The sequence below is a fragment of the Paramormyrops kingsleyae genome, chromosome 25 (assembly GCF_048594095.1).
Source record: "Paramormyrops kingsleyae isolate MSU_618 chromosome 25, PKINGS_0.4, whole genome shotgun sequence".
Lineage (NCBI taxonomy): Eukaryota > Metazoa > Chordata > Actinopteri > Osteoglossiformes > Mormyridae > Paramormyrops > Paramormyrops kingsleyae.
Window position 1 is genome coordinate 20,641,713 of NC_132821.1, and position 16,642 is coordinate 20,658,354.

General features: G+C 51.1%; 1 protein-coding gene across 1 annotated transcript in view; it reads left to right on the plus strand.

Moving 5' to 3' along the window:
* Positions 1-16,642, plus strand: part of LOC111840512 (uncharacterized) — a gene marked incomplete at its 3' end in the record, with an annotated part of 36,473 nt that overhangs the window by 13,205 nt on the left and 6,626 nt on the right. The window contains exons 12-20 of the mRNA XM_072707092.1: positions 1,304-1,393; positions 1,520-3,685; positions 4,025-5,933; positions 6,033-6,964; positions 7,160-8,162; positions 8,397-9,148; positions 11,573-12,440; positions 12,666-13,744; positions 15,461-16,120. Coding sequence (XP_072563193.1) covers positions 1,304-1,393; positions 1,520-3,685; positions 4,025-5,933; positions 6,033-6,964; positions 7,160-8,162; positions 8,397-9,148; positions 11,573-12,440; positions 12,666-13,744; positions 15,461-16,120 — 9,459 coding nt within the window. The remainder of the gene's footprint in view (positions 1-1,303; positions 1,394-1,519; positions 3,686-4,024; positions 5,934-6,032; positions 6,965-7,159; positions 8,163-8,396; positions 9,149-11,572; positions 12,441-12,665; positions 13,745-15,460; positions 16,121-16,642) is intronic.

Here is a 16,642-nt window from a genome sequence, read left to right on the forward strand (position 1 = left end):
ACTACAACATCCACAGTGGCGCCAACCACTACAACAAGCACAACGGCATCACCTACAACACCAACAACGACCACTACAACATCTACAGCAGCACCAACCACTTCATCCAGCACAACGGCAACAACTACAACACCAACTACAACCACTACAACATCTACAGCGGCTCCTACCACTACATCGAGCACAACGGCTTCAACTACAACACCAACAACGACCACTACAACATCCACAGTGGCGCCAACCACTACAACGAGCACAACGGCATCAACTGCAACACCAACTACGACCACTACCACAGCGGCACCAACCAGTACATCCAGCACAACGGCAACAACTACAACACCAACTACGACCACTACCACATCTACAGCGGCTCCTACCACTACATCGAGCACAACGGCAACAACTACAACACCAACAACGACCACTACAACATCCACAGCGGCACCAACCAGTACATCCAGCACAACGGCAACAACTACAACACCAACTACAACCACTACAACATCTACAGCGGCTCCAACCACTACATCGAGCACAACGGCAACAACTACAACACCAACAACGACCACTACAACATCCACAGCGGCACCAACCAGTACATCCAGCACAACGGCAACAACTACAACACCAACCACAACCACTAAAACATCTACAGCGGCTCCTACCACTACATCGAGCACAACGGCTTCAACTACAACACCAACAACGACCACTACAACATCCACAGCGGCGCCAACCACTACAACGAGCACAACGGCATCAACTGCAACACCAACTACGACCACTACCACAGCGGCACCAACCAGTACATCCAGCACAACGGCAACAACTACAACACCAACTACGACCACTACCACATCTACAGCGGCTCCTACCACTACATCGAGCACAACGGCAACAACTACAACACCAACAACGACCACTACAACATCCACAGCGGCACCAACCAGTACATCCAGCACAACGGCAACAACTACAACACCAACTACAACCACAACAACATCTACAGCGGCTCCTACCACTACATTGAGCACAACGGCTTCAACTACAACACCAACAACGACCACTACAACATCCACAGTGGCGCCAACCACTACAACAAGCACAACGGCATCACCTACAACACCAACAACGACCACTACAACATCCACAGCGGCAGCAACCAGTACATCCAGCACAACGGCAACAACTGCAACACCAACTACGACCACTACCACATCCACAGCGGCACCAACCAGTACATCCAGCACAACGGCAACAACTACAACACCAACTACAACCACTACAACATCTACAGCAGCTCCTACCACTACATCGAGCACAACGGCTTCAACTACAACACCAACAACGACCACTACAACATCCACAGCGGCAGCAACCAGTACATCCAGCACAACGGCATCAACTACAACACCAACAACGACCACTACAACATCCACAGCGGTGCCAACCACTACAACAAGCACAACGGCATCACCTACAACACCAACAACGACCACTACAACATCTACAGCAGCACCAACCACTTCATCCAGCACAACGGCAACAACTACAACACCAACTACAACCACTACAACATCTACAGCGGCTCCTACCACTACATCGAGCACAACGGCTTCAACTACAACACCAACAACGACCACTACAACATCCACAGTGGCGCCAACCACTACAACAAGCACAACGGCATCACCTACAACACCAACAACGACCACTACAACATCCACAGCGGCAGCAACCAGTACATCCAGCACAACGGCAACAACTACAACACCAACTACGACCACTACAACATCCACTGCGGCACCAACCAGTACATCCAGCACAACGGCAACAACTACAACACCAACTACGACCACTACAACATCTACAGCGGCACCAACCAGTACATCCAGCACAACGGCAACAACTACAACACCAACTACAACCACTACAACATCTACAGCGGCTCCTACCACTACATCGAGCACAACGGCTTCAACTACAACACCAACAACGACCACTACAACATCCACAGCGGCAGCAACCAGTACATCCAGCACAACGGCATCAACTACAACACCAACAACGACCACTACAACATCCACAGCGGCGCCAACCAGTACATCCAGCACAACAGCAACAACTACAACACCAACTACGACCACTACAACATCTACAGCGGCACCTACCACTACATCGAGTACAACAGCTTCAACTACAACACCAACAACTACCACTACAACATCCACAGTGGCGCCAACCACTACAACAAGCACAACGGCATCACCTACAACACCAACAACGACCACTACAACATCCACAGCGGCAGCAACCAGTACATCCAGCACAACGGCAACAACTACAACACCAACTACGACCACTACAACATCCACTGCGGCACCAACCAGTACATCCAGCACAACGGCAACAACTACAACACCAACTACGACCACTACAACATCTACAGCGGCACCAACCAGTACATCCAGCACAACGGCAACAACACCAACTACGACCACTACAACCTCTACAGCGGCAGCAACCACTACATCGAGCACAACAGCTTCAACTACAACACCAACAACGACCACTACAACATCCACAGCGGCGCCAACCACTACAACAAGCACAACGGCATCACCTACAACACCAACAACGACCACTACAACATCCACAGCGGCAGCAACCAGTACATCCAGCACAACGGCAACAACTGCAACACCAACTACGACCACTACCACATCCACAGCGGCACCAACGAGTACATCGAGCACAACGGCTTCAACTACAACACCAACAACGACCACTACAACATCCACAGTGGCGCCAACCACTACAACAAGCACAACGGCATCACCTACAACACCAACAACGACCACTACAACATCCACAGCGGCAGCAACCAGTACATCCAGCACAACGGCAACAACTACAACACCAACTACGACCACTACAACATCCACTGCGGCACCAACCAGTACATCCAGCACAACGGCAACAACTACAACACCAACTACGACCACTACAACATCTACAGCGGCACCAACCAGTACATCCAGCACAACGGCAACAACACCAACTACGACCACTACAACCTCTACAGCGGCAGCAACCACTACATCGAGCACAACAGCTTCAACTACAACACCAACAACGACCACTACAACATCCACAGCGGCGCCAACCACTACAACAAGCACAACGGCATCACCTACAACACCAACAACGACCACTACAACATCCACAGTGGCAGCAACCAGTACATCCAGCACAACGGCAACAACTGCAACACCAACTACGACCACTACCACATCCACAGCGGCACCAACGAGTACATCCAGCACAACGGCAACAACTACAACACCAACTACAACCACTACAACATCTACAGTGGCGCCAACCACTAAAACAAGCACAACGGCATCACCTACAACACCAACAACGACCACTACAACATCCACAGTGGCGCCAACCACTACAACGAGCACAACGGCATCAACTACAACACCAACAACGACCACTACAACATCCACAGTGGCGCCAACCACTACAACGAGCACAACGGCATCAACTACAACACCAACAACGACCACTACAACATCCACAGTGGCGCCAACCACTACAACGAGCACAACGGCATCAACTACAACACCAACAACGACCACTACAACATCCACAGTGGCGCCAACCACTACAACGAGCACAACGGCATCAACTACAACACCAACAACGACCACTACAACATCCACAGTGGCGCCAACCACTAAAACGAGCACAACGGCATCAACTACAACACCAACAACGACCACTACAACATCCACAGTGGCGCCAACCACTAAAACGAGCACAACGGCATCACCTACAACACCAACAACGACCACTACAACATCCACAGTGGCGCCAACCACTACAACGAGCACAACGGCATCAACTACAACACCAACAACGACCACTACAACATCCACAGTGGCGCCAACCACTACAACGAGCACAACGGCATCAACTACAACACCAACAACGACCACTACAACATCCACAGTGGCGCCAACCACTACAACGAGCACAACGGCATCACCTACAACACCAACAACGACCACTACAACATCTACAGTGGCGCCAACCACTACAACGAGCACAACGGCATCAACTACCACACCAACAACGACCACTACAACATCCACAGTGGCGCCAACCACTACAACGAGCACAACGGCATCAACTACAACACCAACAACGACCACTACAACATCCACAGTGGCGCCAACCACTACAACGAGCACAACGGCATCACCTACAACACCAACAACGACCACTACAACATCTACAGCGGCACCAACCACTTCATCCAGCACAACGGCAACAACTACAACACCAACTACAACCACTACAACATCTACAGCGGCTCCTACCACTACATCGAGCACAACGGCTTCAACTACAACACCAACAACGACCACTACAACATCCACAGTGGCGCCAACCACTACAACGAGCACAACGGCATCAACTGCAACACCAACTACGACCACTACAACATCCACTGCGGCACCAACCAGTACATCCAGCACAACGGCAACAACTGCAACACCAACAACGACCACTACAACATCCACAGCGGCGCCAACCACTACAACAAGCACAACGGCATCACCTACAACACCAACAACGACCACTACAACATCTACAGCAGCACCAACCACTTCATCCAGCACAACGGCAACAACTACAACACCAACTACAACCACTACAACATCTACAGCGGCTCCTACCACTACATCGAGCACAACGGCTTCAACTACAACACCAACAACGACCACTACAACATCCACAGTGGCGCCAACCACTACAACGAGCACAACGGCGACCACTACAACATCCACTGCGGCACCAACCAGTACATCCAGCACAACGGCAACAACTACAACACCAACTACGACCACTACAACATCTACAGCGGCACCTACCACTACATCGAGCACAACAGCTTCAACTACAACACCAACAACTACCACTACAACATCCACAGTGGCGCCAACCACTACAACAAGCACAACGGCATCACCTACAACACCAACAACGACCACTACAACATCCACTGCGGCACCAACCAGTACATCCAGCACAACGGCAACAACTGCAACACCAACTACAACCACTACAACATCTACAGCGGCTCCTACCACTACATCGAGCACAACGGCTTCAACTACAACACCAACAACGACCACAACAACATCCACAGTGGCGCCAACCACTACAACGAGCACAACGGCATCAACTGCAACACCAACTACGACCACTACCACAGCGGCACTAACCGGTACATCCAGCACAACAGCAACAACTACAACACCAACTACGACCACTACCACATCTACAGCGGCTCCTACCACTACATCGAGCACAACGGCAACAACTACAACACCAACAACGACCACTACAACATCCACAGCGGCGCCAACCAGTACATCCAGCACAACAGCAACAACTACAACACCAACTACGACCACTACAACATCTACAGCGGCACCTACCACTACATCGAGCACAACAGCTTCAACTACAACACCAACAACGACCACTACAACATTCACAGCGGCACCAACCACTACAACAAGCACAACGGCATCACCTACAACACCAACAACGACCACTACAACATCCACAGCGGCAGCAACCAGTACATCCAGCACAACGGCAACAACTACAACACCAACTACGACCACTACAACATCCACTGCGGCACCAACCAGTACATCCAGCACAACGGCAACAACTACAACACCAACTACGACCACTACAACATCTACAGCGGCACCAACCAGTACATCCAGCACAACGGCAACAACTACAACACCAACTACGACCACTACAACATCTACAGCGGCAGCAACCACTACATCGAGCACAACTGCTTCAACTACAACACCAACAACGACCACTACAACATCTACAGCGGCTCCTACCACTACATCGAGCACAACGGCTTCAACTACAACACCAACAACGACCACTACAAGATCCACAGCGGCGCCAACCACTACAACAAGCACAACGGCATCACCTACAACACCAACAACGACCACTACAACATCCACAGCGGCGCCAACCACTACAACAAGCACAACGGCAACAACTACAACACCAACTACAACCACTACAACATCCACAGCGGCTCCTACCACTACATCGAGCACAACAGCTTCAACTACAACACCAACAATGACCACTACAACATCCACAGTGGCGCCAACCACTACAACGAGCACAACGGCATCAACTGCAACACCAACTACGACCACTACAACATCCACTGCGGCACCAACCAGTACATCCAGCACAACGGCAACAACTACAACACCAACTACGACCACTACCACATCCACAGCGGCACCAACCAGTACATCCAGCACAACGGCAACAACTACAACACCAACTACAACCACTACAACATCTACAGCGGCTCCTACCACTACATCGAGCACAACGGCTTCAACTACAACACCAACAACGACCACAACAACATCCACAGTGGCGCCAACCACTACAACGAGCACAACGGCATCAACTGCAACACCAACTACGACCACTACCACAGCGGCACCAACCAGTACATCCAGCACAACGGCAACAACTGCAACACCAACTACGACCACTACCACATCCACAGCGGCACCAACCAGTACATCCAGCACAACGGCAACAACTACAACACCAACTACAACCACTACAACATCTACAGCGGCTCCTACCACTACATCGAGCACAACGGCTTCAACTACAACACCAACAACGACCACTACAACATCCACAGTGGCGCCAACCACTACAACGAGCACAACGGCATCAACTGCAACACCAACTACGACCACTACAACATCCACTGCGGCACCAACCAGTACATCCAGCACAACGGCAACAACTGCAACACCAACAACGACCACTACAACATCCACAGCGGCGCCATCCACTACAACAAGCACAACGGCATCACCTACAACACCAACAACGACCACTACAACATCTACAGCAGCACCAACCACTTCATCCAGCACAACGGCAACAACTACAACACCAACTACGACCACTACAACATCTACAGCGGCACCAACCAGTACATCCAGCACAACGGCAACAACTACAACACCAACTACGACCACTACAACATCTACAGCGGCAGCAACCACTACATCGAGCACAACTGCTTCAACTACAACACCAACAACGACCACTACAACATCTACAGCGGCTCCTACCACTACATCGAGCACAACGGCTTCAACTACAACACCAACAACGACCACTACAAGATCCACAGCGGCGCCAACCACTACAACAAGCACAACGGCATCACCTACAACACCAACAACGACCACTACAACATCCACAGCGGCGCCAACCACTACAACAAGCACAACGGCAACAACTACAACACCAACTACAACCACTACAACATCCACAGCGGCTCCTACCACTACATCGAGCACAACAGCTTCAACTACAACACCAACAATGACCACTACAACATCCACAGTGGCGCCAACCACTACAACGAGCACAACGGCATCAACTGCAACACCAACTACGACCACTACAACATCCACTGCGGCACCAACCAGTACATCCAGCACAACGGCAACAACTACAACACCAACTACAACCACTACAACATCTACAGCGGCTCCTACCACTACATCGAGCACAACGGCTTCAACTACAACACCAACAACGACCACTACAACATCCACAGTGGCGCCAACCACTACAACGAGCACAACGGCGACCACTACAACATCCACTGCGGCACCAACCAGTACATCCAGCACAACAGCAACAACTACAACACCAACTACGACCACTACAACATCTACAGCGGCACCTACCACTACATCGAGCACAACAGCTTCAACTACAACACCAACAACGACCACTACAACATCCACAGTGGCGCCAACCACTACAACGAGCACAACGGCATCAACTGCAACACCAACTACGACCACTACAACATCCACTGCGGCACCAACCAGTACATCTAGCACAACGGCAACAACTACAACACCAACTACGACCACTACCACATCCACAGCGGCACCAACCAGTACATCCAGCACAACGGCAACAACTACAACACCAACTACGACCACTACAACATCTACAGCGGCTCCTACCACTACATCGAGCACAACGGCTTCAACTACAACACCAACAACGACCACAACAACATCCACAGTGGCGCCAACCACTACAACGAGCACAACGGCATCAACTGCAACACCAACTACGACCACTACCACAGCGGCACCAACCAGTACATCCAGCACAACGGCAACAACTGCAACACCAACTACGACCACTACCACATCCACAGCGGCACCAACCAGTACATCCAGCACAACGGCAACAACTACAACACCAACTACAACCACTACAACATCTACAGCAGCTCCTACCACTACATCGAGCACAACGGCTTCAACTACAACACCAACAACGACCACTACAACATCCACAGTGGCGCCAACCACTACAACGAGCACAACGGCATCAACTGCAACACCAACTACGACCACTACAACATCCACTGCGGCACCAACCAGTACATCCAGCACAACGGCAACAACTGCAACACCAACAACGACCACTACAACATCCACAGCGGCGCCAACCACTACAACAAGCACAACGGCATCACCTACAACACCAACAACGACCACTACAACATCTACAGCAGCACCAACCACTTCATCCAGCACAACGGCAACAACTACAACACCAACTACAACCACTACAACATCTACAGCGGCTCCTACCACTACATCGAGCACAACGGCTTCAACTACAACACCAACAACGACCACTACAACATCCACAGTGGCGCCAACCACTACAACGAGCACAACGGCGACCACTACAACATCCACTGCGGCACCAACCAGTACATCCAGCACAACAGCAACAACTACAATACCAACTACGACCACTACAACATCTACAACGGCACCTACCACTACATCGAGCACAACAGCTTCAACTACAACACCAACAACGACCACTACAACATCCACAGTGGCGCCAACCACTACAACGAGCACAACGGCATCACCTACAACACCAACAACGACCACTACAACATCTACAGCAGCACCAACCACTTCATCCAGCACAACGGCAACAACTACAACACCAACTACAACCACTACAACATCTACAGCGGCTCCTACCACTACATCGAGCACAACGGCTTCAACTACAACACCAACAACGACCACTACAACATCCACAGTGGCGCCAACCACTACAACGAGCACAACGGCATCAACTGCAACACCAACTACGACCACTACAACATCCACTGCGGCACCAACCAGTACATCCAGCACAACGGCAACAACTGCAACACCAACAACGACCACTACAACATCCACAGCGGCGCCAACCACTACAACAAGCACAACGGCATCACCTACAACACCAACAACGACCACTACAACATCTACAGCAGCACCAACCACTTCATCCAGCACAACGGCAACAACTACAACACCAACTACAACCACTACAACATCTACAGCGGCTCCTACCACTACATCGAGCACAACGGCTTCAACTACAACACCAACAATGACCACTACAACATCCACAGTGGCGCCAACCACTACAACGAGCACAACGGCGACCACTACAACATCCACTGCGGCACCAACCAGTACATCTAGCACAACGGCAACAACTACAACACCAACTACGACCACTACCACATCCACAGCGGCACCAACCAGTACATCCAGCACAACGGCAACAACTACAACACCAACTACGACCACTACAACATCTACAGCGGCTCCTACCACTACATCGAGCACAACGGCTTCAACTACAACACCAACAACGACCACAACAACATCCACAGTGGCGCCAACCACTACAACGAGCACAACGGCATCAACTGCAACACCAACTACGACCACTACCACAGCGGCACCAACCAGTACATCCAGCACAACGGCAACAACTGCAACACCAACTACGACCACTACCACATCCACAGCGGCACCAACCAGTACATCCAGCACAACGGCAACAACTACAACACCAACTACAACCACTACAACATCTACAGCAGCTCCTACCACTACATCGAGCACAACGGCTTCAACTACAACACCAACAACGACCACTACAACATCCACAGTGGCGCCAACCACTACAACGAGCACAACGGCATCAACTGCAACACCAACTACGACCACTACAACATCCACTGCGGCACCAACCAGTACATCCAGCACAACGGCAACAACTGCAACACCAACAACGACCACTACAACATCCACAGCGGCGCCAACCACTACAACAAGCACAACGGCATCACCTACAACACCAACAACGACCACTACAACATCTACAGCAGCACCAACCACTTCATCCAGCACAACGGCAACAACTACAACACCAACTACAACCACTACAACATCTACAGCGGCTCCTACCACTACATCGAGCACAACGGCTTCAACTACAACACCAACAACGACCACTACAACATCCACAGTGGCGCCAACCACTACAACGAGCACAACGGCGACCACTACAACATCCACTGCGGCACCAACCAGTACATCCAGCACAACAGCAACAACTACAATACCAACTACGACCACTACAACATCTACAACGGCACCTACCACTACATCGAGCACAACAGCTTCAACTACAACACCAACAACGACCACTACAACATCCACAGTGGCGCCAACCACTACAACGAGCACAACGGCATCACCTACAACACCAACAACGACCACTACAACATCTACAGCAGCACCAACCACTTCATCCAGCACAACGGCAACAACTACAACACCAACTACAACCACTACAACATCTACAGCGGCTCCTACCACTACATCGAGCACAACGGCTTCAACTACAACACCAACAACGACCACTACAACATCCACAGTGGCGCCAACCACTACAACGAGCACAACGGCATCAACTGCAACACCAACTACGACCACTACAACATCCACTGCGGCACCAACCAGTACATCCAGCACAACGGCAACAACTGCAACACCAACAACGACCACTACAACATCCACAGCGGCGCCAACCACTACAACAAGCACAACGGCATCACCTACAACACCAACAACGACCACTACAACATCTACAGCAGCACCAACCACTTCATCCAGCACAACGGCAACAACTACAACACCAACTACAACCACTACAACATCTACAGCGGCTCCTACCACTACATCGAGCACAACGGCTTCAACTACAACACCAACAATGACCACTACAACATCCACAGTGGCGCCAACCACTACAACGAGCACAACGGCGACCACTACAACATCCACTGCGGCACCAACCAGTACATCCAGCACAACAGCAACAACTACAATACCAACTACGACCACTACAACATCTACAGCGGCACCTACCACTACATCGAGCACAACAGCTTCAACTACAACACCAACAACGACCACTATAACATCCACAGTGGCGCCAACCACTACAACGAGCACAACGGCATCAACTGCAACACCAACTACGACCACTACCACAGCGGCACCAACCGGTACATCCAGCACAACAGCAACAACTACAACACCAACTACGACCACTACCACATCTACAGCGGCTCCTACCACTACATCGAGCACAACGGCAACAACTACAACACCAACAACGACCACTACAACATCCACAGCGGCGCCAACCAGTACATCCAGCACAACAGCAACAACTACAACACCAACTACGACCACTACAACATCTACAGCGGCACCTACCACTACATCGAGCACAACAGCTTCAACTACAACACCAACAACGACCACTACAACATCCACAGCGGCACCAACCACTACAACGAGCACAACGGCATCACCTACAACACCAACAACGACCACTACAACATCCACAGCGGCAGCAACCAGTACATCCAGCACAACGGCAACAACTACAACACCAACTACGACCACTACAACATCCACTGCGGCACCAACCAGTACATCCAGCACAACGGCAACAACTACAACACCAACTACGACCACTACAACATCTACAGCGGCACCAACCAGTACATCCAGCACAACGGCAACAACTACAACACCAACTACGACCACTACAACATCTACAGCGGCAGCAACCACTACATCGAGCACAACTGCTTCAACTACAACACCAACAACGACCACTACAACATCTACAGCGGCTCCTACCACTACATCGAGCACAACGGCTTCAACTACAACACCAACAACGACCACTACAAGATCCACAGCGGCGCCAACCACTACAACAAGCACAACGGCATCACCTACAACACCAACAACGACCACTACAAGATCCACAGCGGCGCCAACCACTACAACAAGCACAACGGCATCACCTACAACACCAACAACGACCACTACAACATCCACAGCGGCGCCAACCACTACAACAAGCACAACGGCAACAACTACAACACCAACTACAACCACTACAACATCCACAGCGGCTCCTACCACTACATCGAGCACAACAGCTTCAACTACAACACCAACAATGACCACTACAACATCCACAGTGGCGCCAACCACTACAACGAGCACAACGGCATCAACTGCAACACCAACTACGACCACTACAACATCCACTGCGGCACCAACCAGTACATCCAGCACAACGGCAACAACTGCAACACCAACAACGACCACTACAACATCCACAGCGGCGCCAACCACTACAACAAGCACAACGGCATCACCTACTACACCAACAACGACCACTACAACATCTACAGCAGCACCAACCACTTCATCCAGCACAACGGCAACAACTACAACACCAACTACAACCACTACAACATCTACAGCGGCTCCTACCACTACATCGAGCACAACGGCTTCAACTACAACACCAACAACGACCACTACAACATCCACAGTGGCGCCAACCACTACAACGAGCACAACGGCATCAACTGCAACACCAACTACGACCACTACAACATCCACTGCGGCACCAACCAGTACATCCAGCACAACAGCAACAACTACAACACCAACTACGACCACTACAACATCAACAGCGGCACCTACCACTACATCGAGCACAACGGCTTCAACTACAACACCAACAACTACCACTACAACATCCACAGTGGCGCCAACCACTACAACAAGCACAACGGCATCACCTACAACACCAACAACGACCACTACAACATCCACTGCGGCACCAACCAGTACATCCAGCACAACGGCAACAACTGCAACACCAACTACGACCACTACCACATCCACAGCGGCACCAACCAGTACGTCGAGCACAACGGCAACAACTACAACACCAACTACAACCACTACAACATCTACAGCGGCTCCTACCACTACATCGAGCACAACGGCTTCAACTACAACACCAACAACGACCACTACAACATCCACAGCGGCGCCAACCACTACAACAAGCACAACGGCATCACCTACAACACCAACAACGACCACTACAACATCCACAGCGGCACCAACCAGTACATCCAGCACAACGGCATCACCTACAACACCAACAACGACCACTACAACATCCACTGCGGCACCAACCAGTACATCCAGCACAACGGCAACAACTACAACACCAACAACGACCACTACCACATCCACAGTGGCGCCAACCACTACAACGAGCACAACGGCATCAACTGCAACACCAACTACGACCACTACAACATCCACTGCGGCACCAACCAGTACATCCAGCACAACGGCAACAACTACAACACCAACAACGACCACTACAACATCCACAGCAGCGCCAACCAGTACATCCAGCACAACGGCATCAACTGCAATACCAACTACGACCACTACAACATCCACTGCGGCACCAACCAGTACATCCAGCACAACGGCAACAACTACAACACCAACTACGACTACTACAACATCTACAGCGGCACCTACCACTACATCAAGCACTACGGCTTCAACTACAACACCAATAACGACCACTACAACATCCACAGTGGCGCCAACCACTACAACGAGCACAACGGCATCAACTGCAACACCAACTACGACCACTACAACATCCACTGCGGCACCAACCAGTACATCCAGCGCAACGGCAACAACTACAACACCAACTACGACCACTACAACATCTACAGCGGCACCTACCACTACATCGAGCACAACGGCTTCAACTACAACACCAACAACGACCACTACAACATCCACAGCGGCGCCAACCACTACAACAAGCACAACGGCATCACCTACAACACCAACAACGACCACTACAACATCCACAGCGACAGCAACAAGTACATCCAGCACAACGGCAACAACTGCAACACCAACTACGACCACTACCACATCCACAGCGGCACCAACCAGTACATCCAGCACAACGGCAACAACTACAACACCAACTACAACCACTACAACATCTACAGCGGCTCCTACCACTACATCGAGCACAACGGCTTCAACTACAACACCAACAACGACCACTACAACATCCACAGTGGCGCCAACCACTACAACGAGCACAACGGCATCAACTGCAACACCAACTACGACCACTACAACATCCACTGCGGCACCAACCAGTACATCCAGCGCAACAGCAACAACTACAACACCAACTACGGCCACTACAACATCTACAGCGGCTCCAACCACTACATCTAGCACAACGGCTTCAACTACAACACCAACAACGACCACTACAACATCCACAGTGGTGCCAACCACTACAACAAGCACAACGGCATCACCTACATCACCAACAACGACCACTACAACATCCACAGCGGCAGCAACCAGTACATCCAGCACAACGGCAACAACTGCAACACCAACTACGACCACTACCACATCCACAGCGGCCCCAACCAGTACATCCAGCACAACGGCAACAACTACAACACCAACTACGACCACTACAACATCTACAGCGGCTCCTACCACTACATCGAGCACAACAGCATCACCTACAACACCAACAACGACCACTACAACATCCACAGTGGCACCAACCAGTACATCCAGCACAACGGCATCAACTGCAACACCAACTACGACCAGTACAACATCCACTGCGGCACCAACCAGTACATCCAGCACAACGGCAACAACTACAACACCAACTACGACCACTACAACATCTACAGCGGCACCTACCACTACATCGAGCACAACAGCTTCAACTACAACACCAACAACGACCACTACAACATCCACAGCGGCGCCAACCACTACAACAAGCACAACGGCATCACCTACAACACCAACAACGACCACTACAACATCCACAGTGGCGCCAACCACTACAACGAGCACAACGGCATCAACTGCAACACCAACTACGACCACTACAACATCCACTGCGGCACCAACCAGTACATCCAGCACAACGGCAACAACTACAACACCAACAACGACCACTACCACATCCACAGTGGCGCCAACCACTACAACGAGCACAACGGCATCAACTGCAACACCAACTACGACCACTACAACATCCACTGCGGCACCAACCAGTACATCCAGCACAACGGCAACAACTACAACACCAACAACGACCACTACAACATCCACAGCAGCGCCAACCAGTACATCCAGCACAACGGCATCAACTGCAATACCAACTACGACCACTACAACATCCACTGCGACACCAACCAGTACATCCAGCACAACGGCAACAACTACAACACCAACTACGACTACTACAACATCTACAGCGGCACCTACCACTACATCAAGCACTACGGCTTCAACTACAACACCAATAACGACCACTACAACATCCACAGTGGCGCCAACCACTACAACGAGCACAACGGCATCAACTGCAACACCAACTACGACCACTACAACATCCACTGCGGCACCAACCAGTACATCCAGCGCAACGGCAACAACTACAACACCAACTACGACCACTACAACATCTACAGCGGCACCTACCACTACATCGAGCACAACGGCTTCAACTACAACACCAACAACGACCACTACAACATCCACAGCGGCGCCAACCACTACAACAAGCACAACGGCATCACCTACAACACCAACAACGACCACTACAACATCCACAGCGACAGCAACCAGTACATCCAGCACAACGGCAACAACTGCAACAGCAACTACGACCACTACCACATCCACAGCGGCACCAACCAGTACATCCAGCACATCGGCAACAACTACAACACCAACTACAACCACTACAACATCTACAGCGGCTCCTACCACTACAACGAGCACAACGGCATCAACTGCAACACCAACTACGACCACTACAACATCCACTGAGGCACCAACCAGTACATCCAGCACAACGGCATCAACTGCAACACCAACTACGACCACTACAACATCCACTGCGGCACCAACCAGTACATCCAGCACAACGGCAACAACTACAACACCAACAACGACCACTACCACATCCACAGTGGCGCCAACCACTACAACGAGCACAACGGCATCAACTGCAACACCAACTACGACCACTACAACATCCACTGCGGCACCAACCAGTACATCCAGCACAACGGCAACAACTACAACACCAACAACGACCACTACCACATCCACAGTGGCGCCAACCACTACAACGAGCACAACGG